General features: G+C 34.7%; 2 protein-coding genes and 1 long non-coding RNA gene across 8 annotated transcripts; 1 reads left to right on the top strand and 2 right to left on the bottom strand.

Annotated features, from left to right (window-relative positions):
• Window positions 1–1,309: 1,309 nt before the first annotated feature.
• On the bottom strand, window positions 1,310–3,417 carry LOC147558609 (uncharacterized). The gene is made up of 4 exons (XR_015233505.1): window positions 3,315–3,417; window positions 2,814–3,203; window positions 2,305–2,711; window positions 1,310–1,542 (listed from the first exon to the last, which is right to left on the bottom strand). It is a non-coding gene; the product is annotated as an uncharacterized LOC147558609 (long non-coding RNA).
• An 873-nt stretch (window positions 3,418–4,290) lies between these two features.
• Window positions 4,291–11,384, top strand: LOC147558608 (BTB/POZ domain-containing protein). Of its 3 annotated transcripts, none has more exons than XM_086660357.1 (4): window positions 4,291–4,358; window positions 5,374–5,435; window positions 5,832–7,132; window positions 9,587–11,384. In XM_086660357.1, exons 2-3 carry the CDS (start codon window positions 5,394–5,396, stop codon window positions 7,092–7,094), a joined length of 1,305 nt encoding a protein of 434 aa, XP_086516483.1. In that variant the 5' UTR covers window positions 4,291–4,358; window positions 5,374–5,393; the 3' UTR covers window positions 7,095–7,132; window positions 9,587–11,384. The 3 variants fall into 3 exon arrangements, with proteins under 3 accessions (XP_086516483.1, XP_086516485.1, XP_086516484.1); XM_086660359.1 differs by having other exon boundaries at window positions 4,307–4,358; window positions 5,374–5,593; XM_086660358.1 differs by lacking the exon at window positions 9,587–11,384 and having other exon boundaries at window positions 4,307–4,358; window positions 5,374–5,593; window positions 5,832–7,302.
• On the bottom strand, window positions 7,996–12,135 carry LOC147558607 (BEL1-like homeodomain protein 1). Of its 4 annotated transcripts, none has more exons than XM_086660355.1 (6): window positions 11,836–12,135; window positions 10,306–11,443; window positions 9,833–10,209; window positions 9,331–9,391; window positions 8,689–9,238; window positions 7,996–8,595 (listed from the first exon to the last, which is right to left on the bottom strand). In XM_086660355.1, the coding sequence occupies exons 2-6, from the start codon at window positions 11,200–11,202 to the stop codon at window positions 8,402–8,404; spliced, it is 2,079 nt and encodes a 692-aa protein (XP_086516481.1). In that variant the 5' UTR covers window positions 11,203–11,443; window positions 11,836–12,135; the 3' UTR covers window positions 7,996–8,401. The 4 variants fall into 4 exon arrangements, with proteins under 4 accessions (XP_086516481.1, XP_086516482.1, XP_086516479.1 ...); XM_086660356.1 differs by having other exon boundaries at window positions 12,004–12,135; XM_086660353.1 differs by having other exon boundaries at window positions 7,996–9,238.
• Between the last annotated feature and the right edge of the window lie 3,467 nt (window positions 12,136–15,602).

Here is a 15,602-nt window from a genome sequence, read left to right as displayed (position 1 = left end):
TAAAAATTACCTCTTTCTCTACCACGAAAAACCTATTTCTTGAAAAATTTTACCACGACCACGGTAAGAACCATGGTCTCCCATATCTGTAATTTGGCTTTTAAGAGATTGATCGGGAAGAGTAGGATTTTTTTGGTTAATTCTAAACTCATGTGCTTTTAGAATTCCTCGTAAATCTTCTAAAGAAAGTGAAGAGAGGTCTCTTGATTCTTCAATTGTTACCACTACAAAATCAAAATTTTGTGATAAACAACGAAGAATTTTTTCAACAATTCTTTCATTTTTCAAAACTTCTCCATTAGATGCCATTTGATTAATGACATGATTTACTCTTGTAAAATAATCAGAAACATTTTCATTTTCGTTTTCCTTCATTTTCAAATTTTCAAATGCCGACCTCAATTTTTGGAGGCGTACCTTTTTTACCTTTTCTTCACCTTTAGCAATTTGAATAATCTCCCATGCTTGCTTTGAAGTTTCAGCTTTAGCAATCATTTCATACACGACTTCTCAATTGCTTGATAAAAATGGAGCAATGCTTTGTTATTTTTTTTTTCTCTTGTCATTCAACACGTTTTTTTTTAACTATAGTTAGAGCCGCTTCATCATCTGGAATGGTGAAACCTTCCTCAACAAAACTCCATAAATCCATCGATTAACCAACACTTTTAGATTGTCGCTCCAGGAATCATAATCCTCTCCATTGAAACGGGGCATTAGTGTAACCATGTTGTTACTACTAGTTGACATCTCTCACACAATTTTTTCTCACAATTTTTCTCTCAATTTTTTTCTCACTCAATTTTTTTAACCTCGTACGGGTACCACTTTGTTGGAAATAACAAAAGATAAGAAAAGGAGATGACTAAAACTCTTTACTCTATTAACTTTCTTTCTCACTTTTTTTTTTTTTTGTTGAACTTTCTTTCTCACTTCTTGCTTGAACAAATTACAAGTTTGGGTACTACAAAAAACATGTCTATCAGGGACGGTAAAAAACCGTCCCCAAAAATAAAAAACCGTCCCCAAAACTGTATTGGGGACAGATTATATCTGTTCCTGAATGTGGCGTCCCAAATAGTATTTGGGACGAATCTAGCGACAGATACAATCTGTCCTAATGTTTTTTAGGGACAGTTTTAATCTGTACCCATAGTCAGAAATATTTGGGACGGCTGATAATTGTCCCTTAAAATTTGACGGAGATATCCACTAGCTAACAGTGGGGACAGATATTCTTCATAGCAACTGTCCCTAATGAGCATCTAAGAATTGCTATGAAGAATATCTGTCCCCACTGTATAGATATGTTTCATAATCGTTCATATACCAAGTGTAACTATACATCAACAATAATATCCACCAATTACAGTATAGTATTTTGCAAATCTTAACAAAAAACATTCAAGATACATGTAATCATGCTATTCCCTTGAACCGCCATCATAAAGATCATCCAAAGCAACAAGATACCATATCCATCTTCTCTAACTTCGCTGAAATAGTTGTAAAGGCCTTCAACAAGTGATAATGAGCGATTCCCTGCCATATGACACATGACTAAGATGAAACATATTGCAAAAGATAATCTCACAATTTGTGTTCACAAATAAAATAATTGTTTATGTACTATGCAATTTTACTTCAGTTGTGAATGTAATTGACCTAAATATATAGGCTTTGAACTTGACGAAAAATTAACTAATAAGAGCAAGTCACATGCAAAAATCACTGAAGTCCCAATCTTATGTATGAAGTGAAATACAACCTACACATCTTTGTTCTTTTAATTGTGAAGTAGTATGGCATTCAACCTACACATATGCGTGGTTAGTATTTCTATTGCATCGATGTCAAGCATGGCCAAAATAGACATCTATTTCTTCATGGTTAATCCCTAAAGTTCTAAAATGTACTCATATTGAAGACTCCATTTATATAATCATGCACGTGTTCATGGCAAGTTTGGTAAAGGGAATTTTGAGTAAAGCAAGTTAGACCTTATAAGAAATAACATAAATAATGTAGTTGTATCTAAAAATGGGTTTTTCAACACATATTGATCCAGTTGCATTTAGGAGCTGCCGCACATTCCTTGCCGCCTATAAATATGACAGGTCTCAATAAATGGCATTTCCACTAATCTGGCCACAAAGATCCTATGCAAATAGCCCATGAATATGACAGTCGTGTACAAGAAATTATATAGACGCATAACGTATATGTGAAAGGTTATACAAAGGTTTACACTTCAATAAACAAGTAGTAGTTTAACTAGAAGTGATACTTCAAACAAACACTTACTTCACTGAACTACGGTTACTCGCAAACTTCAAATTAGCATCATCCTTGGCTGCTTAACAATCCGACCAGCTCGTGTATTAAATAGGAAAGAGTTACCTTTCTCCCTTTAGAGCTCTAACTCTTAAATAAAGAGAACATGATCTAATAATAAATTTGTCGAACTAGTTTTATTTAAAAAGAACTCCATTCATTAAGGAAACACAGTTTAGAAAGACATACCTTTCCCCCTTTTGAAATATATCTATAAATATATGGATTTAGGGTTTTCCTGATTACCTCTGAATGAGATATGCAGAAAGTGCTTACTCTTTGAAAACCCACTGAGTTGTATAGATCAGAACAGACAAGTCCATAGCATATTTCGCCGGAAATACAGTTCGATCGGCACCACCAACACTAATGAGAATCTGTCAAGCCAAAGCATTGTTATTTATTGTAACTCAATAATGTGGTTTTAGAAGCTTATGAATGGGGTGAAGAACACTTAGTTGTCTATTAGTAGAACTTACAAATGGGTCGATTACTGTGTGGGTTTGCCGCTTATATCAATAAAAGAAGTGTTCAAAGTTTCTGTAAAGATCAAAAGTAGTTTCAATGGCTTATGAGTTGATGTATTAATGAACACCAAAGTCATTCGCAGCTGCATAAGCTTTGGTAGTCTGTCAGATTGAACATTTAACCCCTTTTTGAGCCGGTCTATGGACCTTGTCAGCACCATATGGCTCAACATCTGGGTAGACCAAGTTCAGCTAAATAGCTGAAGACTTAAAGGTTCCATCCTCTTTCAATAATAGTGTTCTTGACGCGTAAGTTTCAATTGTTGTCGTATTTATACGGTTCTAGAATGGGATGAATGTATCATGATGATATAATACGAATAACTTGTTGTTTTCCAAAGCCTGCACATTTAGCTTCACATTTTCAGTACAAAATCCTACCTAAATCGGTTTCTTCTGAGTTTGTCTATCAAAACCCAGAAATTTTCAGATTAAGAAATACTAGACTAATACCTCTTCTACTGTGTTAGACCACTTAGAATTTTCTCAATATGTTCTTTTGTTACTGAACTTGTGTAATCTCACTATTTTTTTAGGATCCAGCTCATTAGCTAGAGGAAAGTCCTGCAAAGTTTTGAAATAGAACAAAAAATGTTACAAGATCTATTCTAAATTAATTGAATTATGTTAGTTTTTTGAGTAATACGTACTTCGAGAAGGCGGGTAGAAACCGGTATTTATAGATGCCCAAGTTAATTCTAAATTACTTCTAAGTAAATGCAAAGACTTTTGACTTTCTAAATACCATAACATAAGTAACTACTAATATATTAATACTATGATTTAAATATTTTAGTTTAGTGCATAATAAAAACATAAAACTTCTAATGTTTCATCTTCCACCATTATCTTCAACTAAAAGCAATTGATTCCAATTTAATTTGGTTTAATATCCATCGTAGAAGAAGAGGAGTATATTTTATCTTCATTTTTTTTCCTACTCTTTCATTTTCTTTCTCGTAAACCACTCTTTTGCCTTTCACAGAGTTTATAAGAGTTGGAGTCCGCTTGTCCATCACCCTTTGGTGCAACGGTTGGACACCCCTCTTAAGTCCATGAGGTCATGGGATCGAGTCTCGGTGTAAACAGTTTGCCATCAAGATTTATCCTATGTAATTTAGGCTATAAATAATGTAATAATTTGTCGGGCTTTAGGCCTCTTTGTTGTCGGGCTTTAGGCCTCTTTGTTGTTGGGATTTAGACCTCTTTCATTCTTGGTTTAAGTTAGGCGGTTATCGTGCTTATTACATCTTCATGATGCATCAATGCCCTGTAACGACTAACGTATGTCCTAGTCGAATTCTCAAAAAAAAAAGAGTTGGAGTCCGCTTATAATTTACTAACTTCCCTCCTATCCATGGAGCCCATACATAGAGTCCATACCCTGAGCCCATCAATGAAGCCCATCTATCTAGCTTAACCAGTTACTGACTACTGTGAACATCAGAATCAAAACACCTACTTACAGCAAACGAGAAGAGAAGGTAGATCAGAAAGGTATGATCCCCTTCAAGATTTCATTTTCAAATTAGGGTTTCACTCTTATCTTTCTTTATTAACTATTTCCTTTAAATTCGATCTATCAATTCAATCTACTTCTCTTGCTGCAAATTTTTGCTAAAGTATAAGTTATACCTTTGCTTTCTTGATTCTCTTTCTCAATAAAATAGTTCAAAAATTAGGGTAAGTAAAGAATTTTTCTGTTCAAATTGGAAGTATGATCCCAACTTTTTTTTGTGATGGGTAAATGAGAAAGTTTCAGTACAATGTAATCAACAGAGATGAATGAACTCATTTAAAAATGGTTATAGTTTTTGTTTAGTGTGGAATTTTGATGTAATTAGCAGAGATGAACTAGTATCCAATTTGAAATTGTTCAGAAACATTCATGGGTAGTCATGATAATTGCCAATTGTAGTTAGTTTTCAAACTCTAGCCCATATAATTTGAAGGAATTTAATCAAACTTTAGTTCAAACTTCAAACAATCTACTTTAGCATTTAATTTTGCATTTCCGCAACTCTAAAGAACGAACCCCGTGATTGCAACACATTCCGAAATCTAAGAGTCTAACATATGCCCTTTTATTCTTGATCAAAATTTTTGGCTTGGATCCTCGGGTTGTGCTTGTTGCAGTTGTTTGTATGATTACTTGCATTTCAATCTATTGACTATGCATTTATACAGGAGTCGTTGTGGTATTTCCAGTCGTAATAATGTCTTTGATTAGAGGTACATAGACGACGCACAAAATTGCTTCGTCGAAGGTTTCCTTCTTTTGATTTCTACGGCTCTACGCTGATGATAGAATCTGGGATAAATACCCCCAACCTTTCTAATATTATCCCACCCTATAAAACGATCCAATTACCATAACCTGCTGTTCCTAATAACAAATAAGAAACATGTCATGTGTTTTAATCTGGTTCAGATCAAATTTGTTAATTAGTTTTAGCATGTAAATGCCAACATCTAAAATTTGTTATCTTCTTAATTGTCACTTATTTTACAGGTTTTTTAGGCGCATAAAGGATGTTGTTATTAGTGCCTGGTGCCTCAACAGAGAGTGAGACTGTGAGTTTGCTGATTTGACCATTCATTATATTTCTGCAACTAGTATAAATGTTCTCTTGCATCAACCAAAATATGTAATCGTAAGAATCCCCTCTTTGTTGATCTCAATTTGCACCTTGTCAATGGAACCGGACTTTGTTGCAGTAGTGAAGGAACTGGTAATGAACCAAAATGTAGTAGCAAATTAACTCTAGGAGTAGCTTTTTTCTTTTGGTTAATGAATTGAAATGTTAAATTTCTTATGTTTAGTCGTTTCTTTCTCAGACGAGTATGTGACACATTTCCTAACTACAATTTGCAAGAATATCTGTAGAATGAGGTTTTATCGGCAATGTTTTGAGTAAAGTTTCATTTCATTCCCCATTCCGTATACCAATATTGTTTCCTTTGCTCCAGGATAAAGAAACAACAGTTCCATGCATTATTGGTGATCGATCAACTAGTGATGTTGTTGTTCGTATAAGAACACATGAAGGTAGAGACGACTGGTTTTATTGTCACTCAACAATTCTCATTGAAAAGTGCAAATATTTCGCGGACCGCCTCTCAGAAGACTGGCCCACATGCCAGATCATCGATTCACGAAACTGTGTTGAAGTTTACTGTCAAGAGTCCGAGTTTGATCACCATGTCACTGCCTTACGCCTACTCTATGTTGCTTTAGATGACTCAGTACCTGATACATGGAATGGTGTTAAAAATGCTCTTGGAATCCTCCAAGTTGGTATGAAGCTCGGCTGCCCACAGATAGTTTTTGGCTGTGTCAATTATTTAGAAGCAGTACCGTGGGAAGAGGCTGAAGAGGAAGAGATCTTAAGAAGTATACCCGGGTTAGGTTCAGAAGCAGAATCAATCCTTGCTCGACTCCAACCAGTCGATCCTACAGCTATTAGACGAATATTTCTGTCAACTCTCCATTTTGCAACGTCATGCCCTCCTCTAGATATGAATGATTCCAAATCATCAGCTCAAGAGCAACTCGAGTACATGCTCACAGAAGACGATGATCCTCCATTACTAATAGTAGATGATGAGTTAAAATCCGAAGTGAAAAAATGCATGAATAATCTACTAACAGGATTCTATGGTTTGTTGGATAATTTGGATTTGCTTTTAAACATAGACAGGTTAGCAGAACTACAACTAATTATCTCAGATCTCTCATGGGCTTGTCAGATTTTGACAAAAATGGAAATCATGCACGAATTTGTTAGTAGTTGGACGGACAACTCAGAAAAGATTGTAAAAACAGTCACTGATTCAACTCCAAGTAATGACGACATGATTGCTATAAGGGTGAAGGTTATAGAAGTGGGAGCTAAAGTTTTGGAAGCAATTGCATATGGAACTGTGATACTTCCAACATCGAAGAGACTTCATATGGTAAAAATATGGGTCCCGTTCGTGAGACTAACTAAACCTTTGATAAATTCAAGCAACTGTGGGGACGATTCTCCGTCATTAAAGGTGGATAATGAGATATGGCAGAGCTTGGAATCTGTACTTGTTTCGATGGTTCTTGCTTTACCTTCAGGAGATCAGGCAGTGATTTTGACGGAGTGGTTGGGGAGTGAACATATTCAGTATCCGGACTTGACTGAAGCATTTGAAGTTTGGTGTTACAGGTCTAAAGTCGCCAAGAGGAGGTTGTCATCTTGAAGGATCAAGGAGAAGTATGATTGAACGAGCAAGGAACGGTATGAACATCTTTTCCACAATATTAGCTACTCTCTTTTTTGGCACAGTTGTATATTATCCTTCGTCGATTAATGTCAAATTGTAAATTTTGTTCCACTAGCATTGTTAGTATAGTTGCTGAAACTTTTCTTTACCAAACGCTCAATTTAAGTGAAATATCATGTGACCACCCAAGCCCCAACAATTACCGATGCCCAAGCCCAACAGGTGCAGGGATTTTATTCTGATATATTTGTACTATACCATATAATGCAAATTTGACACGTTTAGATATATGAATAGTTTAAAAAATTCATTCTAGAAGGTCAATAATTGCAATATATTAGTCTAACGATTATAAACTATTAAATTATTAGATATTTGGTAAGCTAACAACTAATCTCCAAGTATAAGCTACAAAATGATATGATAATAGATATGATTAATTTGTAACCCTTCCCAAGAATTAGGTTAAGTGGGGCCATAATGCATTTACAATTAATTAGAGTAGCCAAAAACAACAGTTTAGTACCATGTATGGCTGCCGAACAAAATAATTAAATTCCTTTATAGCACATATTATGGTAATTATGATACATTACCTACTCGGAATTGCTAATGTGATGTGCATATCTCGAGGATATCTATCTACTTTGCAGCTAAAGGTAAAATTCATACTAAAATTGATGTGATCGAATAAGCTAAGTTTACTATTGTTGGTTTTCCAAGTCAATTATGTGGGCCTTAGCTTCAACTGTAATTTGCTCGCCACAACCCGCCTCCCATACCTCCTGTGTGAGAGGTGTAAGTGTACAGACTAGTCGGTGTCTACGAACTTAGAATCTTTGAGCGATATATATATTTATGTATATATATTCCATGATTTCATGGAGAAATATCAAAATATTATACAATCTTCATTAATTGTATGATCTCATGATCAATTCCTAATTAACCCAATCTAAGAAGAAACCACAAATGATTTCTTAGTATAAACCTGTATACCAATTACAAACCAAACCTTGCTTGTTCTTCTTTATACACTAAACCTGCAATTATACTTGTTCCTTTCCTAACTAAAGTAGGAAAAACGTAAATAGAATTGATCTATTATAAAGATCAAAGACTAACTAGAGCTAACTAGAGAGAGATCTCATAATATCTTCTTGGTTTTGTGGGTTCTTTTCCTTTTCTTCTGCTATGGGTTGAATAATTTAACCCTATATACTTAAATCAATCTTTGATGAAGAAACACATCAAGTTGAATCGTAGTTGAACTTGATTGAGTATCAAGTCACAAAATCTGGTAGAAGTTGAGCTGAAAACCTCTTTCTGTTTTCCATGTTTATGTTCTCATAAGGTGTTTTCGAGTGAGAAAGTGGAGGATTGACCCCACCGAACTCGTCTGGTTCATTGCCAATGCCCATCTCGAGCCGTTTCCCAAATTGAATGTTCTGGTTTGAGAGATAAGTCTGTTGGGTACCTGATAAAGAGAGGTTTTCACAATGAGGAAGGCCTAATGTGAGGGAAAATCCATTAGAAAACCTCGGCGGGTATTGGTCATGATCAAACCTACCAATCTCTTCTCCTATCTGATGATTATAAGTTCCAAATCCTCCTCCATGATTTCCAGCATTTGTTATCATTGAATAACCATTTCTATCCTGTCTTTCGCTCCCGAAATTCATGCATAGTTCTCGATTTGTCTCGCCCGATTTTATCTCCATATCCATTGATTGATTCCCAAAATTCTGCAATTCGTTTCGTTGTTTCTTTGAATTTCCTTGAAGAATCTCTTCTCCATTTGATGTACCACCAAGGAAGAATCCTGAAGCTTGGGTTCTTATATTTTCTTCAATGATGGATGTGAGAATTGTTGAATTAGAAACTGAAGGACCAACATCTGAACCGGTAGGTTTATCTTGTTTAGAGATAAGATTTCTAGTTTGGTCTGCACTATTGGGACTATTCTCGGTGGACTTTGAACCCGATGTTTCATTAGGTTTGTTCTTGTCTGATTTGTCTTCAAATTCTTTATGTTCTTGATCCTTAGTTTCCTCCATGTACATTTCTTCAACCATTGGCTTCCATAGACGAACCCGAGCATTGATGAACCAGTTAGATACCTGCATTTTCAACATTCAGAGTATAATCAAATCTGTTTTCGAAATTGAAACAAGAAAAGTCCAACAAATTTACAAAAAAAATTGTTCATTACCTGGCTCCTAGTAAGACCTGTTTGTTTCGCAAGCATGAGTTTATCCGAATCCTTTGGATATCTGCAACTCGAATAAGTTGAGAAATCAACAACAAACAAAGGGTAGTTCTATAATTAGTTTATGATATAAATCTGTGGATTCAGTTTTTCATAGTTGGCTATTCTGTGATCAAAATATACTAAGGTTGTGTTTTTTTTTCTTTTATATCAATTTCATATCCAAACCTGACTCACAATCTGAATTGACTTAATACAGGTTTCAGGATGTTTGTTACATGTCTACTCGTTTGTCTGACTCGTCTGAATGGTTCTCAAACTATTTTTGGGTTCATTTCAAACATAAAATAAGTCTTGATTAATATCCTGTTGTGTGAAAATAATCTGAAATGACTATTGTGCCCCTGACCGGAAGAAGTCAGACTCAGACTCGGGCGAAATAACATTAGACAGTCAGAGAAAGTAAACACCATTATAATATTGATGAAGTTCTGGGACTACTTACGGGTGCAAGAAGTGTTCGAAGAGCCAAGCACGAAGAATGGAAACAGATCTTTCTGGCAATCCTCTCTGTGGTCTCCAAGCATTCTGTTGGATCATTCCAAGTTGTTGAAGTGCTCGTTGTTGTCGAATTTGATGGTCGAAGAATCTAAGTCTTGAACCCTCAACTTTTCCTCCTATAAGGAAATCTTCTTCACCCAAGTTCTTGCCTGTAGCTCGAATTTGAGCTAAAATAGCGTCTTTTAAACATCGGAATTGCTTCGAAATCGTCTGTAAAGCAAGAGCTGTGTATGTCTTTGCAGAACCAAATCCAGCTGCTTGTTCAAATGATGAAACTACAATCTGCATCTGCTGGTAATATTGCTTGTACCTTTCTCCCACCTTCAAAATTCCCCAAATAACAAAATTAGGATATGAAAAACATGAAAGATTCAAATTCTCTCTCTCTCTCTCTACATGAAACAACAATGTTTATACCTCATCAAGCATGGTAACAAGTTTAGCCTTCTTCATCTGAAGCTCCTGTCTTTCACCAGTTGAAAGCTCTGTTTCTTTTCCAACACTAGCATCACCACCACCACCAATTGAAGAGCCTTCACCAGTCAAAGAAGTCGATTGATCTTTGTTCATTAAAATCTGTCCTTTATTATTATTATCAATACCCTTTGATAATTCAGTCTTGATTCCATTACCAACATTAACAACTTCATCAAGAAGTTGTTGTGTTACTTTCAAATACTTAGAACCCAACAGAGCACTCTGTATATTTGAAGTTCCAATAGAAACTGCAGAAGAAGATGAACCACCTGATACCCTCATCTCATTTCCACTTGCCGGAGCTGTAATTGATTCAGACACCGGTATTGGGTTGTCAGATTCCGTCCGGTGATTACGATGAACCGTCTGTTGGGGCGAAAGACTTAACGATAAACCTTGCTGAGCGTGTTGAACTACCGACGATCTTCTAAGACCCAATTGAGATGTATAGTCGGTAGCACCAACGGAACTGTTTCCTGTTACAGAAGGTGAAGGTATCTGTTGATCCATGGACGACCATAATTTATACTGAACAGGACTGAAACCATGTAAAACTGGGATTTCTTGCTGGTTTGATGTTGGACGAATAGGATATTGTTGTGAAGATGGATGAGTTGGTTGAAGTGGAATTCCGACCAATTGTTGATTGTGGGTTTGGCCGGATTGAGATAAACTCGCCGGATTTAATGTATTTCCGGTGGAACTTAAGAAAACCATATTGGTTGGTATTGGTGGCTGAGGTGTATCAGGATATCCAATGTAACTAGGGTTCATCAGATAAAGTGTTTGCAACCCATCAGCTTGGATTTCTGAATTTCCTTGAAAGTAAGTCGCCATTGATTCCCTCAAAGATCAAAATCGAACCCTGAAAAGAGGAGACTAGGCCAAAGTTTCGATCTTGGATGGATTACTTGTATCTTTAGATTACTCTCTGTATCTAGACTCCGTTAATATTATGTTCTTTTCTTTCTGATTACAGTAGTTTTATTGAATCTTAATTCAACCCATTTGCAGCTCAATTTCTAGTTGAAATTCATCAAAATTCTTACTCTGAACAGATCTGAGTTGCAGAAAATTCCTGAAAGAAACCAATGATGAATTTGTAAAGCAAGTCAGAGTTTTTGAAACATTTCTATTACTCTAAATTCATAAACCCAAAACTCGAAAATTTGGACATAACTTGAAAGTTCTTATGATTTATCTAACTGCCCCAAGTTAACATAAGATTGATTGAAAACACAAGATAATGATGATTGCCAATGTCTTAGGAATGTCCGATAATATCGGTCTCGTACGAAAGGGATCAAACAGCAAATCTCCAGTATTTGTACGTAGAGAGAGACAAGGGTAGAGAGAGACAGGATTTGATTAAAATATTGTAGGAAAAGAGAAATAAATTATGTGATTGGGAAATATAAATACACGTGATTGATTGATTGATCAACTGAAAAATAAAGGATTTATACTTACAGTGGCACAAAACCCATGAAAGATCTTTGTGAGCAGAGACAGAAGAACCTTATATAGTTATAGCTAAAATACAATTACAAATGGAGGAAATTTAAGTTGATGAGAGAGAAAAAATCAACAATATCTTTCATCAATCTATCTCTCTGTCTCTCTAAAAAAAAGGAGTACCCTCACAGTCAGTTCTGTGTGATTCTTTGATGATGAAATAAAAACAAGTTTTGGTTTGGGTATATAGAGATATGATTTTTGGGTATATCTCTTAAATTGTCAGAAACAAAATTTCTGCAACTCTTTCTTGCTGAAATGGAATAGAAAACAAAGGGTAAGGGGATATAGAGAGATTAAACTAAGAAAGGCTTATACAAAGATACCCATCTCTCTCTCTCTCACACTCTTTCTCTTTCTCTCTCTTCACTTATTTGTACTATCTCTTTCTCAATTTTAGAAATATCAAAACTGAAACCACCCCTTAAGTCTTCATCAATGAATCTAATTTTGTTGGTGGGATTGGGGTATGTGTAGGTTAGGCAACATTTCTTATCCTTCACTGCAATTTCCTCTCTCTCTCTCTCTCTCTCTCTCTCTCTCTCTCTCTCTCTATAGAGAGGGTAGTGTGTACATGAGCAAACAATTCATTGATTTGACTCTCCTTTTCAAATAGTTTGATGATAAACAAAGAACTTTGAAGAGAGAGAGAGAGAGAGAGAGAGAGAGAGAGAGAGAGAGAGAGAGAGAGAGAGTTTATCTTTAAAAGTGGGGTCATAGGAAAACAGACCAAGGAAATGTCTACTTCTATCCAAATTTAATGAAATAAAAGGACAGAGAACAAGTTTGAAATTTAATCCATCTTTTTCATTTATAACTTTTTCCTGTTTTTTATTTTAAAAATTTTAGTATTTTTTGTGGTGTCTGGTTGAGTTTGAAAGATAATGAAATTGATTTGGAATCCTAAGCAACATAATCAACCACCCCATACACAAACATTAAATTTTCAAAGATGAAATAAGAAAAAACAAAAAAAAAACTGATTTTAATGGTAAATGTTTTTGGTCTTAGTCTTGGGCTGTGTTTGGTTTTTAACAATTTATAACCAAAATGAAATATATTATCTATGGAATGTTAGTTTTTTGGCATGTTTTTAGCTTGTCCAACCAAGTTTTTTTTTGTTCAAATGTCTAACTAAGTTAGATCTTCAAATAATTCTTTGTCTCCAATCTATTGTGTTTTCCACTTAATCATAAGCTTGAACTTAAGAAAATAAACTTATTTAAGATTGAATATTATAAAAATGAGTTATACAAGTTTTTTTTTTGTCGCTGAAAATTATACAAATGAATTACACATAAATAATCTCAAAATTCGGTCTCAAATCCATTAGAAAAGCATATACAACTTTTAGTCTGAGTTTTTCAAGATTATGGGGTTTAGGATCTCTAATAAGATCTTGTTCTTCTTCTATGTAAGACTATGTAGATGGTCTACGTACCCCTTATTTTCAAAAAGTTATCCTTTATTAGTTCAATTATTTTACCCACTGTAATCATATTCCCAATTGTTCAACAAAAAAAAAATCATATTCCCAATTAGAAATGCTTTAGAGAATATTCGTGTGACTCATCAAAATATACACACACGTAACTATTGTCATATGACACCATGGTCATCCAATGATGTATACATACACAAGATGACATAATTTTTCATATGTATATATATATATATATATATATTATATATACAAGAGCTACCAGGTCGTAGCAAGTAGTCAATTGGTATTGATTACAAAAGTGTTCGAAAAAGAGAATGCTGAACACTGGATTAGCACAAAACGAAGTAAAATTTAAAGTGCACCACCAAAATGCATGATACAGCACACAGGATGAGAAAACTTATATATTAAAAATAAAAGTATGGCTAAATATGTTCATCTATTGAAGCATCTACAAATTTGGTTTTGATATCTAAATTTTTGAACAATTTAAAATAGGACATGTTGTATTCATGGAAAATCAAGTGAGCCCACAAACGTGTAAATGTGACATGTTGTGTCAGAACTCATACACATAAAGTATTAATAAGTCCCTTTTCCACACTTTTTACTTCTTTCTTGGTAGCTATCTCTATCTTTATAATCCACTCTTACACTTTCATGCTTTCTTTTCTTTCTCCACTACTACTTTACTCACTCCTAATAGATTTGTACAATATATGTCTATATCTATATTAAATTTTTGTATATATAAGAAAAATGGTGACAGTAGTTAGAAATGTGGGTAGTGATCAATGTACTTTGAAAGTCATTAACAATTACATGTTGCAAAAGCTAATAAACTAATATTTTCATTATTATTGTATGTTAATTTAATGTAGAAAAAGTTCATTACAAGGAGAGATAAATAGATAAAAGAGATTTGGGTTAGATCCCACCAAAGTCGGCCTCCGATTATGTTTGTGTAGCTCAATTTGGTTGAGTTGACATGCATGTCACTCCTCCTTAGAGATTAACGGAGAATGTAGTCGAGGGCGAGAGCACATTTGAAACCCCCTTTTAGGATTCCACCTTTAATTTATTCGATAGCAACCAATACTTTTTCTAAATTATGAGTGACCTGGTTAGAAGTTTAGTTATACTATTAGAAATTAATGTTTAATAGTTATCAAGTTTGACCTTTTTGACTATTGATTAATTAACTTAACGGGGAACACCCCAAACCACCACACAACTCTGTCACTTATTGCAAATTTATTTTGAGGGAGACGACTCCAAATTTAACAGAGTATCAGAGTTAGGCTCGCGTTCAATAGGTTTAAAAGCTACACGTGATTCATTGCCGCAAAAAAGAAAAAAAAAAAAAAAAAAGAGTCGTGGTAGGCTCAAAGTATGCCCCACTTGAAGAGGCGTGTGAGGATAGTTCCACACGGAAAAAGATTATTTTGTATCAAAATACATAATGGGCAGGTATTCTTCATTCATTGCCTATTTACTTTGAATTGGATGACCACATATTTAACACAAAAAAGTATCTTCGGGGAAGTGCAGGCGGGACATTGGGACTGTTGTTGTTGTCTTGGACATAGTCAAACTCGAAGTTTTCTTCGGCCTCTCTTACTCCAAAAACCGGTTGAGGAAAGGAGAGTTTTTTTCTTAGTCACACTTATAGAGTGACCACCACTCAGTCCCACAACATGAAGGGATTATATGGGTTAACTTCAACCTTTGATTCTTTTGTGTAAGATATTATTCAAGGAACATCGTCCCATTCATTGAATACTTTATTACTTTAGACCAATTTAAATCTTGATGTAAGAAAGGTATTTTCTCGTACTATACTGATAGATAAGTCCATCAATCAATCTCAATAGTTTGTTAATGTAGTAGTCAAATAATTAGAAGTCTGGATATTGAAAGAAAGAGGGATGGAACATGAATCCTTCACATTGGACAAATTTGAAAGAGAAATATTTGGACGTTACTCACAATTTTTTTTTTTTCATTCGCACACGTCCAGCCCTAACGTATGAATCAAGCTCTAACTAAGCTTCTAATTTCGTGTAAATGTTAAGAAAAGAAAACCAAGGTTTGAAATATTTTTTTTTTATCTTGTTAAAAAAAGGATATTACGGACCTGGAACTTTTTTTTTTTGACAATTTAGAAACAATAAAACGCAGACCAATTTTGAATACGAATAATGACCATTTAACTGTACATTATTGTCAACAGTTGGTAGCCCAAGTGATTCCAAGTTGTTGACACAAATTCCAGAAA

Source organism: Eschscholzia californica, unplaced genomic scaffold, assembly GCF_041429995.1.
Source record: "Eschscholzia californica isolate CP2 unplaced genomic scaffold, dmEscCali1.0.p SCAF_2, whole genome shotgun sequence".
NCBI lineage: Eukaryota > Viridiplantae > Streptophyta > Magnoliopsida > Ranunculales > Papaveraceae > Eschscholzia > Eschscholzia californica.
The sequence above is the reverse complement of the archived record's forward strand: the minus strand, read 5'-3'. Positions and strand labels throughout refer to the sequence as shown.